The sequence below is a fragment of the Manacus vitellinus genome, unplaced genomic scaffold (assembly GCF_001715985.3).
Source record: "Manacus vitellinus isolate BGI_N305 unplaced genomic scaffold, ASM171598v3 scaffold_3_pilon, whole genome shotgun sequence".
Taxonomy (NCBI): domain Eukaryota; kingdom Metazoa; phylum Chordata; class Aves; order Passeriformes; family Pipridae; genus Manacus; species Manacus vitellinus.
Window position 1 is genome coordinate 35141268 of NW_021940535.1, and position 15164 is coordinate 35156431.

Sequence of the window (15164 nt, forward strand, 5' to 3'; positions counted from 1 at the left end):
GCAACGTTTACTCAGATTGGCTCTAATTATGGTACTCTTACCTACAACAACTCTAACACAACAGATGAAATATCTGCTCACAGAAACATCATTATTATGTTGATTATACTTATAATCAGAGTACAGTCAACATTAGGAGAGCCCACACACACACTGTAGTCATCTGGGAAGTGACTGTAAGACTGGTATATTTTCAAAACTAAAGCAAGATCAAATCTGCATCTTGAAAAGTTTGCCAACAATTACAGCAGTGTAAGGAAAAGAATGCCTGTGGTGTAAATCTAAATAATGGGTTATAGAAACATCTTCCCGTATATAATGAAACTGCAGAGTTGCCCTCTTCCCATACACCTTAATCCCCACCAAATACTCTCCGCAATCATCCTGGTTTCTAACTACATAACAAGTGCTGGGGTTTAGTGGTTTTAGCTTTTTTTTTTTTTTTCATTTTTTTAACTTAAACCTAAAATGAGAATTACAATTAGAATATTCACAGATTTTCACAGAAGCTTTTCTACATAAATAGCCTCTCCATAGCCTATCTTGTTACATACATTTTTTCTACTGTTCCTTCACTAATAACTGCTACATCAGCAGTCCTAGAAAGCAAGTTAGTTTTTTTATCCACCTTTGCCTTAGTTCCAAAAGTAGAAACGTAAGTTTTTAAATTGTAAGGTATCAATTAGCTGTTCCAGTGCTCAGAATTGTGTCCAAAGAGCCCCAGGGTGTTCAGGCTTCCAACAAACACCAACGACCTGTACTGCAGGTGTGAGCAGTGCTGTGTTGTGACACAGGTAGAGTGCAGTGACAATTTATACTAAGATAAGAAAAGTTTGGCATTTACGTCAAGTGTATTTAGAAAAGAAATATCTTTTGTGAAATAAGTGATTCCTGTGTTTGCACATGCCTGTTATAATTACCTAAGTAAACTGCTATTTCGATTAATATTAATTTGAACAAACAACTGCAGTAACTACTTTGTGTAATATAATATTAATTCACAAATTCTAAAGCCATTTCAAAAGCCTAAATTTTAAAAGGTCTTCTCATGATGGAAATTCTTTTGGAAGGATTCCTTGGACTTTAAATTTAAAGTCAATTCTTTATCCACAGAAGGTAATTTAGCTGTTCAAAACTAAAGAATGATGAAAGAATTACATAGCCATTCTGACACAGAGATTTAATTTACAAAATGTTTCATGCTCCTTAAAAAGGAACACGGTTACTTACCCCATCAAGATCTTTTTTTTAAAATGCTTGAATTTTCTACTTTTCAAATATGTATGTAACTTTACACGTTTGACAGTGTTTCCCTTTACCTGAGGAAATTATTTGATAAACTAGAACAGTATTGAATAGCAACTTACAAGCCACAGATGCCAACATTCAATTTTGAAAAAGGAGGATGGTAAGCAGAAATGTATTCTTAGAAATCTCTGTTCTTCCATATGCATAAACATGAGCAAACCTCGTGTACTTGTGCACACGTGTATTGGCAGCAGGGTAATGCACACAGGCAATATTAGAATCTGGGGTTTAAAAATCATACCCTTCATTTTCACATCAAAACCTCAAACCTACAGATAAGCTGGTTACATTCTCTGGGTGGCTATTTAGTGACATCTTTGTGAATACTCTGCACCATATACCACCCTTACAGTCCTGACTCTGCTAAGAAAACCTTTATTGTGGTACATATGGGTGCACCCAGATGACCATACAATGAACATTAAAACACCATCACTGGTGATTCTAATTGCATCTACCACTTATGTGGTTCCTGTTTCTATTCAGCTTTCTTTCCAAACACCATTCTCATTGTTAAATGGTCAGAATACACAAAGCGACAGATTTAGTGCCTCCTTGGCAATTTATATAACTGACTGCAACTCTGTTGTTGCAGTGAATCATGATTTATTTGTCTCACAATGCAGCACATAACCTTTTAAATGCTAGGGAAAAAAATGCCAGTGCCTCTTTAAAGTTTATATATGACTGCCCACCACCATTCCTCATGAACGAGGTTTTGAGAGACAAATGATAAAAACAAGCTGCAAATTCCACCCACCTACTCCTGGCCATTTCCTGTGTTCATCACTCACACGTACTGTATTTACAGACAACCAGACCACCAGTGCATTCTTTTAGTGCCCTCGTTTCCTCCTGGGCTGGAATATTTTTCTCAAATTAGTGATAGGTATTCTCTGCTAAACACAAAGAAGGATAATGCCAATCTCCCTTTCACTGCTGCCACGTTCAATCACATCAGGTGACATTACAGGCAGGCTGTAGGGTTTTATTTATTGTCATCTCTCTCCACACCAAAGTCGCAATCCCAAGGCCTGTGGCCTTTTTACATACCCTATTCTCCATGCCTTCTTCTGTACTTATTTCCATCACCTTCAAAAAACTGTTTAATGTAACACACACATGCCATTCTCCTCATCCAAATACACTGTTTTATCCTGATATTTTATACTGTGCCCACCTTCCTGGTAAATGAACATGTAATGACTCTCTGCTGTCCACCAGTGCCCAAACTAAGCCAGTCAAAAGCCTTCAGCACCTTTAATTATGAAAGTGATAATGAGAGAGAAAAGACTGTTTACTTTAAATGGAACAGCAGTAGCTCCAATTAATGCAAATAGGACCTACTCACTGCAAAACTATTTACCCAACATGTACAGCAAAAAGTATTTGGATAGTTCTGAGTACATTATAATTCAATTTTAAAAATTTAGGAGGGAGAACTCGGACCGCAGACAAAGATGGTTTTCCCTCATGTGGTGACTGGCATTGGCAGTCCACGCAGTAGGTTCCAACCCTCTCATACCACCTGTCATTGGCAGACTTTAAAACTGACTGCAAAGGTGTGTGTGCTTCTCTAAATTGCCTTCACTTGCAGAAGGGAAAACAGGGCTGCAGAGATGAAGTGACTTTTTAACCATTCAGAGATTCACACTTGCCTGTGGCCTACTCCTACTTGAGCTCAAACAACCCTTCCAAAGCTACCCTGGCGTTCCATTCCCTAGATGTGTGCCTAGATGTTTAATAAACAAGAACATTACTTTTCACAGTAAATATGCCTGCAAGTTGCACAAGTTACAACTCTAGACTTCAGTGTAATGTTCTTCGGAAATATACTTCGAAATCTATTTTAAACATTTGAGATAGTTCTAGCATTATGCACAGCATAGCCTGTGATAGAAATTATGCCAACTGATGACAAATGAAGGTATTGAGCAAGGCCATAAATTTAATAAATTAATAAATGAAAAGTAAAATTTATAGAATATCTTTTGAGTAGTAAAGACCAGAGGTAACAAAGGACTTAGATGTGTCAATGCACCTCAGCTTGATCAGCTGGGGCAAAACTACAAGTCCTTTTTCTACCAGACTGTGATACTGTTCTATAATGCAAACAAATGCTAAATAAATGGAAAAACACTTCCCCTGGCCGAGTTTTGCAGGTCAGTGCAAAATAAACATTGAGAACTTTCTTTCAAACATTTCCATTTGGGTTGGATTTTGATAGTAAAACCATTTAACAGGGATTTGCTGTTAAGCTTGTAAGGCAGTTGCATGTTTAGAATATTTAATTAGCCAAAGAAGGTGGTTAGACTCAGTGCAGCATTTAACGTTCACCTTCTGAAAAAAACACAAAGGCTGTAATTTAGGAAGCTACAGAAAAGTACATTTACAGATACTACATGCGTCTGAAATGTTACTGCTGTTGAAAGAGACTTTATAAATGAATATTACTTACACAAAAAGCTAAAGAAAGTATACCTGTGTCAAGAAATAAACATCTGAAATGAAGGAAAAGAGAACAAATTTCATCCACCAGGGGTGAGGGGGAAAGGCAAAAAACCCCATAGTGGGTAAATAAATAAGAGTCAAAACAAACATCTTCCCCTGCCTCACAGAAGAAAAGTAGACACAAAAAGTATAGGTTGCAGACTGTCACATTTAAGCACATAGCTGCCACATTCTCCAATGGGTCAATGCAAGTTCTTATGACAACAAATAATTTTACCTTATTACCCTAACTTTAGTCACTATCCTTCTGAGTTTTGGGAACTATTATTTGGAAGGTGCCAGTAGAAACAAAGCAGCTTCACCATGTAACAGTCCACAATAAAAAAAACCAAGGAACAGACCCTGTGTAACAGCTGTTTCAAACACAGGTAGTTGATGGAGCTACATTATTCCCAATGAAAACATTTTTAAATATTTAAAGATCTGAAACCAAATTTTGGCTTGGGGTAAACAGGGACAATGCCCCTCACACAAAATGGAATACTTCAATGCAAATTCAGCAAAATCAGTACTTGAGTTTCAAAGAAAAACTCCAATTTATAGGTTAAAACGAGCCACCTATAACTGTATTTAAATGGCCAATATCACAAATTCAAAGTATATCAACCTGTTCCACTGCTTTAAGTGAAAGAGCTATCAATTCACTAAGAAAAGTAGGTTACTGAAAAACAAAAAATTCCTCTAATTTACCTATATTTCACTCTAGTTGATCAAACTCCCATTTTTAAAGGAACACTCACTAAAAAGTCACTTATGCTGCTGTGCTTTATGCTTAATATAATTCTGGCTAATCTAAATAGTGTTCTCAAAACCCAGTCGGAGACAAGAATTGTTTTGCAGACCCAATATTTATGATACATTATATAAAGCAGATGCTATAAACAAATTGGCAGTCAGGTGTATTAATATACAGGAAAAATGTAACATGTAAAAAAGTAATAAAACCAAACACTAATCATCTTCCGGCTCCTCCTGTACATCCAGTAGGAGTCAAAAAGTGGGTATTTCTCAAGGAAAAGTAAATATTAGTTTATATAATGACTTAAGCATAATAATTTCAGAGGAAATACAGTGCATCATCGTTGTTATTAGAAAAATAAATAAATGATCATCCATAATCTTACCCAGTTCTGGGGGCAGCACAGTAAGACGGTTTCCCTGGATATGCAGTTCCTTAAGCTGGGTGAGCTCACCAATTTCTTTAGGCAGTGATATCAGGTCATTGTCTCTAAGACTCAGCTAAGAACAAAAATATATTCAGTCAGAGCAATTTTCGGTTACCATAAAGCAGCTCAAAAGAGAACTCTACTCCCTGTTCCCCCACCATTCTCCTAAATGCTCAATTCTTCCAATTTATTTACAAGTGTCTTCTGGTAAACAAGAAATAGTTCCAGGTGTAGTGGTCTATTGCTGTAAACATAGCCTACCACTCTTCAAATTGACTGGATTCTATTCCTACAAGTGTTGCAAAAGTGAATTGATTTTCCAAGAATTTAGATAAATTACTTACTATCTGCAACTTTGTGAGCTTCCCAATATCTGGCGGCAGGATTTCAAAATCGTTGTCACTTAGATAGAGTGCACGCAGGGTGGCTGCAAATTAAATAGCAATATATAAACAGGGTGGCATATAACCCAACCATTTGAGGTCTAATCAATAAAAAGGAGTCAGGTTTGATTAATAACCCTGACTTGGTGGAAAGCCTTTGACATACCCAGGGCTCACAATAATAACAAGCAGGTCAAACTTAGATTTACTGGCTTATTGTATTGTTGATGAGTTCAAGAAAACACCTATATTCAAAAGGACTAGCACAATTAACAATTTCTGCAATAGTAATCTCTGGTAGATTCTGGCAAATGGTATGAATGCTCAGATGTCAGAATACAGTCATTACTCTTTATTACCCCCGATTCTTATTTATTACATCAATTTGTATCCAAAACAAACATTTTAAAAAAAAAATCTGAGTTTTTTGGACAAATACACATCTATGTTAAGCTCTACAGAAAGCATAACCTAACACTGGCAAAGAGATCTGAAATTAGAGCAATATAGAAAACTCAAACTGTGTAATTTGTAATTTCCATGCAAAGTCTCTATGAAATTCACAAAAAAAAAAAGATGACCCAGCACAATCACGTAGCTTGCTATTATTGAATTAGCATACATGACAGTCTGAAAAACAAATTAAAATGGAGACTCACAAAGAACTATCAGGTGCAGCAGGAAAGAAGGTGGTCAGATCAGCAAAACCTCTCCTCCCCACCAGAGGAGATCCCATTTGTCTTACTCCTCCTCTTTTCATTTCAATAAATGTGACTATTTTTAATAATGCTGACTTAAAATTCTCCTCTGCCAGGTTACAATCACAACATCCCTCAGACAGTGGCACTCCTTCCTCTCCCCTCGCCTGTCACTTTGATGCTGAATGCACTGAACCTGAAGCCACTTCAGCAGAGTACATGGAAAAGATCGGTAAGGTAGCAGAACCACTGAAATCCAGAAAGTGCCAGAATTCAAGTTGCTTAGGCAACCATTTTGCACATATGCATCACAATACCTTTCTTTTAACTTGAGTATATATTTTTAACATATGCAAAGGTCAGCTTAGGTCTACCATTCCTCTGCCAAGCTTTGTAACCCTAGTGTATGTTTTAACATACTGGACACTTCAACATCGACACGCTGATAAAACTATTTCAGTAACGAACCGTCAGGAACACATTTGTTTTCAGACTCAACACACAACAGTTGTGCTGCAAAACTGTTTATTTTCCCCTGAGGCTTGCAACCCTCCATGAAGTTTTAACTGAGTATGGGACACAAGGAAATATTACTCAGAAGAACTAAGCAAGTCTTCTCATGTCCAAAGGTGTCAGGTGACTGTATATCAGTGATAAATATTGCTGTGCTATGTAGAAGTATTCAAGATATATTAAAAGAAAAACATAAATATCAGAAAAAATTCTGCTGGATTTTGGTCTCCACCAAATAAATTTCAACTGCAGAAAGCAAAGCACCATATCATGAAGATTTGCAAGGTTTATAGAAAAGTTTCTTACTTAGATAGAAGAAGTTTCCTGGTAGGGAATTTTCATTTAAGTTGTTGTAAGTCAAGTCAAGAACTTCTAGAGCTGGTAAAGATCCAAAACCCCTTGGCAAGGTGTTTAGCCTGTTCATGCTGCAGGTAAAGAGGAAAGGAAAAGAACATGACATCAGCATTCACTTCATTTAGTAGGAACAATACAGGTCACAAGACTAGTTTTTTTTCCCATAAAAAATTTAATCTACGTCAAGATTTCCTTTTGTTTTGAAAAGGGGTTGATGTTTCGAGATACTGAGAAACCCTCTTGACATGTGGATCTTTTTTTACTCTTTCACTCCAATAAATATATCCAAACTTAAGCACTCACAAGGGATTCTGTTTGTTATGTCAACCAGCAGCCACATCTGAAACATACAGCACAAGGGAGAGACGTATCACAGTGCCATGCTCAGCTTACAAGTGTTCCACAGAAAAAGCTGGTTCTTGTAGATGACTAGCTAAACTACAAACTACCCTTTTGCACATCATCTTGACCATGTGCCATTCTGCCATATACCACATAGTTCTTCACCATGGCACCAAATACAAAGAGGAATACCTCAACTGCACAGTGTGTTCACTGATAACTGCTGCTCAAACCTCTTCTTAAGAACAGCAAATCTGTGTCACTAGACACATGGAGCATGAAGTAAATAAAATGTCAGTCCTGTGATTGATAAGGCTTAATCTAAATATAGCTCAATCAGCCAGTCTTAAGAGGGTTTAGGATAGCAGTTCCCACTGGCAACAGCCATAACATAAGGAAAACTAAGAGAAGGAAGGGATTTCTCCGATAACCTGGAGCAGACAAGGCACAGAAAACAGTAACTTCTCTCTGACCTCAAAGAGCTTGAATAGGGTGATCCAGAGAGCTGCTGCAATAATGAAGGCAGGCACAGAGCTGGAGATCTCTTCACAGAACCTTACTGTTTGTGTATGAACTAGAGCTCTGGCTGTTTATCATATGAACAGAAAAGAACCACCTGGCAGTTTCGTACTCATACTGTTCCTATTGCATGTACACCAAATATACACCTTGTGTGTATGGATCTTGCTTTAGCTGTCACCCGGGTTTGAAAGTGGAACAGAGAAGGTAGGCATCTTCAGGAAGAGCCTGTACAGGTAGCCATTGTCAAAAACGGGATTTTATTGTTATGTGATGACTGGAAACAAAGATGACCTTTCAGATGTTATCTCTAAACATATTCTAAATTTTCTCTTTTTGATGCTAAAGTGATAAAGAACAACAGTCACAACTGAAGTCAAGAGAAGATGATATATGAATGTATGAAGCATGATCTAACATTTAAAACTATAAAAACTCCAGTAAACGTACTAACAAATTTGGGTACCCCAAAATAAGAAAAACTACACATCCATGGTAGCAAAGGCAGGAGAAGCACATACACCATTTCTTTCACAAACTCTCGTCTTTCCTGTCCCACTTTTGCATAAGCCAGTGCCACCAGAACAAGAACCTGCAGAGATCAGCTCTCTGTAGCTAAACTCCAGATGAACTCCTTCTTCCTCCTCATCTCCCATAAGGAGTCCTGTCATGGGCATACACCTACTATTGCTGCGTAGTAGTAATTATTAAAATACAGAAAGCTCCTCTCCACTATTGCTACTGCAGACTTGTCACTGTTTCAAAAACTGTTCTTTCCAGCAAACAGGACTAAAGCAGATCGTTTTTCACTAGTGGCCCTGACTGCCTTCCCTTTTTTAACCAAAGAACAGGGTGAGAACGAATATTCTCCCTATTGACAACAGGCAGAATGGTATCTATCCTTTGGCATGCAAAGCGAACCAGCTCAAAGACCCTGCCCAGCACTATTTGGCCCTGTACAAGTTCAAACACTGAGCTCGTGCCTCAGAAACTGTTCCTCACCTGTCCTCCAAATTTTACACTTTTAAGCTTTCAGTGCAGCAGTACATCTTTCCTCTTTCCACTCCACCACTTGACCTTTCTGCAACAAAACTCTCCCAAAAATAATCTCTGCTCTTATTCAAGCTTCCTCTCTCCCCTGGAGGACTGTTCTGAAGCCTTCTAACACAGGCACTGCAGATGACAAAAGGGTTTCTTGGTTGCCTCCTGAAAAACTAGTAGGTCAGAAGAGTTTCCTCTTCACTGACTCCAAGGACCTGCAAAGCAGAACCCATTTTGCAGAGCTAAGGCTAGGTAGTAAATCCTGTACCTGGAAGATTATGGGTAAGGACAGGATTAAGAAGGAAGAGCATTTAATCTGTAAAACCTTAGGCCACATGACACATGAGGGTGGCAACTGTGGTTCCAGACCCAAATGTCTGTTGGCCCTAACATCAAGCAGTCTTTTGCACTACGTTTCTTTTTTCATTAATGAAGACTAGTATTTGAACTATACTAATAATTTTCACTGCTTTAATCCATGGGAAGTGCCCAACTTCTTCCTTCATGTACTGCAACACGTCTATAAATATGGATTTAACCCCCAAAATACATAGAATCGTGATTAATATTTGCTCTGAAAAGCAACTGCGGTTCAAACAGATATTAAGGAAAGCTAAAGATGTACTACGACCAAATAAAGACCAGGGAAGACAGATCATCATTAAAACATTTACTGGCATTCCAACAGATGCAATTCAATTACCAGCACTTTACAAAAGTATCTAAAAGCAGGATACACAGAGCCTAGTGAAAATCGGTATTCAGAAGAGTTAGAAGTGCTCAGTTTAAGGTGTTCAGAAGTTTGACTTTATAATATAAATACCAACATTCTTTCTATGAGAAGCCTGTAGTGCTAAAGCTTATGCTTACCAGTGTTTTCCTAAATAGTTACACTTTAATATGCCAATTTAATTTTAAGAAGGTCCTATGCTTTGTTTTCTTAATTCAAGAAAGTCCTCCACAACTGTAGTTATTATAAAGTATTACCAACTCTACTGGAATATATTATCTGAACACTTAACAGAAACACTCCTGGCTCAAACTCAGTCAATACTAGCTCTTTGAATTAAATGCATACCACACCTAAAGATTTGCTGCTTCTTTTACAGGTTTAATATAAATTGAAATGTCTATAATCCCAGATTTGGAACTTTGGAATTAAAGTTCTAGATTAATGTGGAATCTTTTTTTTTTAAAGTAGAACAGGAAATAAAGCCTGGTTTTTCTGCAGCAACTCCAGAAGCAAGAGGCAGTTGCTAGGGAAGTAAAATTCAATAGTTGTTCAGTTTGACCTCAGTATGTGATGAACATGAGTTGCTTTGCCCTTAAATGGTTATCAGTATACCAGAGTAAGTGCTTGATCACTTCTAAGTATCTGCTTATTCAGGACATTAGCTGAACACTCTGAAGTCGTAATTGCCGAGTTATCCTCACAAACACTTGCAATAAGAAACTTCAATAGCAAAAAGAAACTTCAATTGCAAAAAATAAGAAGTTCCAGGTTCAGTTGCAATGACTTTTAATTGCACCTCTATTACAGCAAATTTTTGCATTAAGATACGCACCCAAGGTTCAGATGTTTGAGCTTCTGAAGGCTGCTAATCTGTGTAGGCAGCTCCTCAATCTGGTTGTTGAAAAAGTTGAGCACTTCTATATTTCTCAGGTCTGCGATGTTTGCTGGCACAGCTGTGGGAAAGTTTTCACAGTGAGAGACTGCAATTAGAGCAAGCTACCTAGACTAGAGATGCTTTTCTAGCACCTGGCGTTTGCAGTGACTGCAGTACAAGGAGCATCTCATTGTTACTGCAATAAAAGCAAAATTTATATTCAAAAAGCCTCCTATCTGGAATTCAAAACTTCAAAAATTACTATCAGAATGGTAAGATATTTTGACTAACAAAGACCACTGCAGAGAGAGAGACAAGGACAACAAATGCTTTTATAGACTAACAAACAGGCACAGGCTGTCATCTCAGTTCATGCAGCGCACACAGGTCTCAAAAGAGCAGAGCCTAAGAGACTCAGATCATTTCATGATTTAAGTGGAAAAAAAATGAATGATACAAGTAGTTATACCAAGACAGAAGTTGTACTAAAGGTCTTAAGCAACAAACAAAATAAAACCTCATTTTTAGCAATTGTCCGTTCTGTTTACTGCTTAAATAATCTAGTATCCAAGTTTTTGGTCATTTAAGACACATCAAAACTTATAAAAAATTAAGTTTAGCCCTAAAAGAAGAACTGTTTAGCCAAGCCTATTTTCAGTTACCTCCCTTGAGTGATAGACTGATCAATACACACACATGGCTACAGTGGATTACCAACAGATCAATAGCTGGTTGTTATTATCTAGAAACATGAAATATAAGGCAGAAGCACAGTATGAATATGCCTGTGCTAATTAGGTTAAAAACCTATTCAGATTTGCATCTTTTCCTCCGTAAACTTAGTGAGATTAAAGCAGCCAGCTGAGGTGTAAAGGAGGTTGGCAAGTCACCTACACTGAAGCCTGCACCTGTGTTCAGTATTCACCTTGGTTCAGTCTCAACTTTGACTGCATTAGGAACCTGCAGAGTGCACATCTAAATAATTAGAAGGTTTTATGAGGCCATGATTTTCTTTTATTTGTTGGTATGAGGCAATCTCAGTCTTAAAATGGAGTCAATAATGTTTACAAAGCAGAACATTACAGTATGTCACATTTACTAGATTATAAGTCTGATTACATTGTGAACAATAATGGGATCCCTAAGGAAGACTCTAATTACATTACATAAATATTACTGTTGAGGGTCATATTCATTGCAGGAGGCTTTTAGCAGACTTTTTTTATAAAGTTATTAGGTAAATCTGAATATGTAAAAGACCTCCCTTTGCAGTATTTTCCAACAAGTCCATGCCTATCTGTCATTCAATGATAGTGAGAATTACGTGCCTTCAGAAAGTAAAGAGTAATGCACTACTACTGCTGTTTCAAATTATTCCCTAACAGAAGTTAACTGAGGATTTTAATTGACATAATTCAGCTGTTTCCAGTCTCAATATTTCACCAGAACAGTAATTACCAATATTAAAATGTTTTCATTTCAGAAATTAGACTTTATAATTTGACTTTGATGATATGCCATGGACAGGCAAACTATGTTTCTGCTCTTCTCAGATACTATGTTCATGAAGACTAGGAATCAGAAATACTAGCAAATACTAAGTTTTAGCCTAAACAATATAGAGACCAAACACATTTTGCCTGAAGTTACACAATTGAGGCAATTAATAAAAATTTTGTTATGAAGGTTTTGGCCTTTTTGACAGTGTAAGAGGTTACACTCTAAAAAAACCTGCAAATTGGCATCACGAGATGACCCACTGTGGTCCCTTCCAATCTGAACCATTCTGTGATTCTGTGACCCAGGTACTGAGCTACCTTGATCAAGCAACAGATTTAGTGGATATATTCTTTCAAATACCTGCCCAAACCAGCTTGTTTCCCCATTCTAGAATAAATTAATTCTTAAGTTTATCTCTCTCTTCTGCTTTAAGCTAAGAGACTGTGGAGAGATAAAGAATCATTTTGAGGAAGAAGGTGAACACTCCTCCTTATTTAAAAAAAAGCAAACAAACAAACAAAAACACAGCAAAAACAAACCCCACAAAACAAACCAAAAAAACCCATGAAACTACACAGAAAAAGATGACATGCAGACATCAAGGAGACAGGAAGAAAACAGCTTCCAGAGATTTGTTCATGAAGATTACATTTGCACTGAAGATCCCACCATCAAAGAAAACCCTAGTTTCAATGAGTCACTACACAGTTGAAGAATCTGGAATTCTACCCGATTATCTCACTTGCAAATATGAGGTAAAACTCAGCTACCACTGGCTAGTTTATTAGAGGTTTTCAATTTGGTTTTCTTTTGTCAGGGCACAGGTATGAGTAAGTGTCCCGAGGGAACAACAGGAGCTGTGCCCTTGCACAGCTTCTGATATATCTGTATAATTCCCCCAATACTATATTTTATGTTGTGAATCACACTTAGGATACTTTATATCATTATTTTCTCCAAGATATACTAAAAGCTGCATGGGTAAGCTATTCAGTAAAGGATTTGAATGAAATACTTCATGTCTCACTCTGTTAAATTAAAATGAAAAGCCCTAATCCACAATTGTACTTTTGGGTTTGGATGGAGGGCATAGAGCTAATTCGTGAGAAGGAGAAACAGAAAAGTAGGTCAAGACCAGGCTTTTGGTAGGGAAAAGAGAGGACTTTTTTTCTGTAACAGCTTATTTTGTGGTTCAACAATTCAGATTCGTTTGTAATATGAATGAATGCTCTCTTGTATTCAATGAAAATGAGAAGACTCAAAACTCCCGTACTGCTCTTGTAGCTGAACTGCATAGGTTCAATACCTTCAGGTCTAAAGATCAGTGGTGGTCAAGCAAGGTTGACTAGTCATATCATGTTCTCTGTTCTTTACACAACCCAACTCTGAACTTTACACAACCCAACTACCTTTCCGCTGTTATGTTGCAAAATTCTTCCCAGATATATAGCAGACTGCCAAATCCCCAGACATTCATGTTCTGGCAATACTGAATTCCACTCGAGTCACCTTCTCATGATGAGCTGTGAGAGTGAACTGTCAGCATCCTGGTTCCATTCACCCACATATTTACAGTACGATCCACAGTGTCTTAACAACTCTTCTAAGACCATCTGCTGCCCAGTGTCATTAACAACTCCCCCTCAGCAAATGCTAGTAAAATTTGGCAGCCCCATGCCTTTGTGTTCTCCTGTGAAGCTTCAGTCACATCATGCAGCCTCATTCATATTAAGTCGCACTTCACAAGACCAGGAGCAGCTTCCATCCCCCTGTTCAATATTGGAAATTGCACACGGTGATTCACTGTGACAGCTGTAGACTTCACCTTGATTTCAAGAGGTTGGCTGACAGTGAAAGACAGGGTCTACAGGCTGCTTACAAGGAATATGAGGACTTTGTTCATGTTTCAGGGAATTAGAACTGGCAACTTGTTATTCTTCAAAGCATTTATAGTCTTTTTTGCCCTGAAGTTAGAGGCAATTCTTTAGACACTAAAACATGTTCTCATCAGAGCAACCTTTCATTCAAGGTGAGACATTACATTTTATTTCTACATAACCAGTAGGTGTTCAAAAGTTACAAAATTATTTCCAAAACATAGATAAGGAGGACTAAATGCTACTATTTAATGCCTATATAACTCTGCATCTAGAGTATCCTGGATCTAGGCCTTAGTTCTCTTCCCACACTGAGAACCAGACACAATCAAGGTCTGATGTTGCCCTCTGTTGGAGAACAGATACTGGGTTAGAAGGACCTTTCATCCAAGACAACTACCCTGCAAAGCAACATACTAAGAACATTCAAATCAGAGACAACAGCTTGGATTTAAGTGTCTCAGATGTAACCCTTTCTCATAAAGCAGAAAGTCAAAAGGTTCTCATACTACTACCTAGAACTGACATCCAAATCCAGTTCCTTTTGTATACTCAACCTATGACAAAGGAGGAAGAAAACAGAAAATGGAAGATAAGAAAAGCAGATTTATTATTTTTTTATTTTCCTAACTCTGCCACTCCTTTGTCATTCAGTTAGGTCTTTGTGCAGCTGAAAATGCACAGGCTTCAGAAAGTCTTTATTTCTTAAAATAATCTCCAAGATTATTTCTCTTAAAGCATCTGTGAAGTCCTGGAAAACAACAAGGATCCTCGCTACTTTAAAAGTAAACGAACTCGGGTGTTTGCAAAATTAAGTCTCCATTTCCTTTTACTTGAAAGATGAAATCTAGTCTGGTGATTTTTTGTTTTTAGTAAGGACCAACATTACATTAAACATTTCTGAAGACACTCTTGGTAAAAGAGATCTATATCAAAACTTTCTTTACAATTTAAAAATAAAATATAAAACCTTTTAGATAAAGAAGCTCAAATGAAAAAAGTCACAAGAATCAATAAACTACCCAATTGGATAAGTGAAATGATTGAGTAAAAATGTTAGTCTCCATGAGATGAACACATGGTATGTAAACTTCTTTAACCATTTAACTTATGTTCAAAATAAACACTCTCCCACTGCTGGTTGGAAAAGGGTATCTGTAATACCTTATCATGCATAAAAATGTGCATGAGTAAGGCTGCAATCTCCTTAATAACTATGACCCAAATAGAAAACCTCCAATTGAATTCAATGATTTTTGAAACAGACATCAAGTGAAATAAGAATTTTAATTTTTAAAAATAAGATTAGTTCCTTTGGCATTCACATTCTTAAAAACTTCAGGCT

At 37.2% G+C, this 15164-nt stretch overlaps 1 protein-coding gene across 3 annotated transcripts in view; it reads right to left on the minus strand.

The window, feature by feature from the left end:
* RSU1 (Ras suppressor protein 1) overlaps nucleotides 1-15164 on the minus strand; it is a 101952-nt gene that overhangs the window by 67028 nt on the left and 19760 nt on the right. For all 3 annotated transcript variants that reach the window (XR_001920957.2, XM_018075189.2, XM_018075190.2), the window contains exons 4-7: nucleotides 10401-10521; nucleotides 6886-7004; nucleotides 5330-5412; nucleotides 4944-5058 (exon numbers count right to left, since the gene is read on the minus strand). Coding sequence is in view for 2 of the 3 variants with exons in the window: in XM_018075189.2 (XP_017930678.1) it covers nucleotides 4944-5058; nucleotides 5330-5412; nucleotides 6886-7004; nucleotides 10401-10521 (438 nt within the window). In the remaining variant the exon portion in view is untranslated. The remainder of the gene's footprint in view (nucleotides 1-4943; nucleotides 5059-5329; nucleotides 5413-6885; nucleotides 7005-10400; nucleotides 10522-15164) is intronic.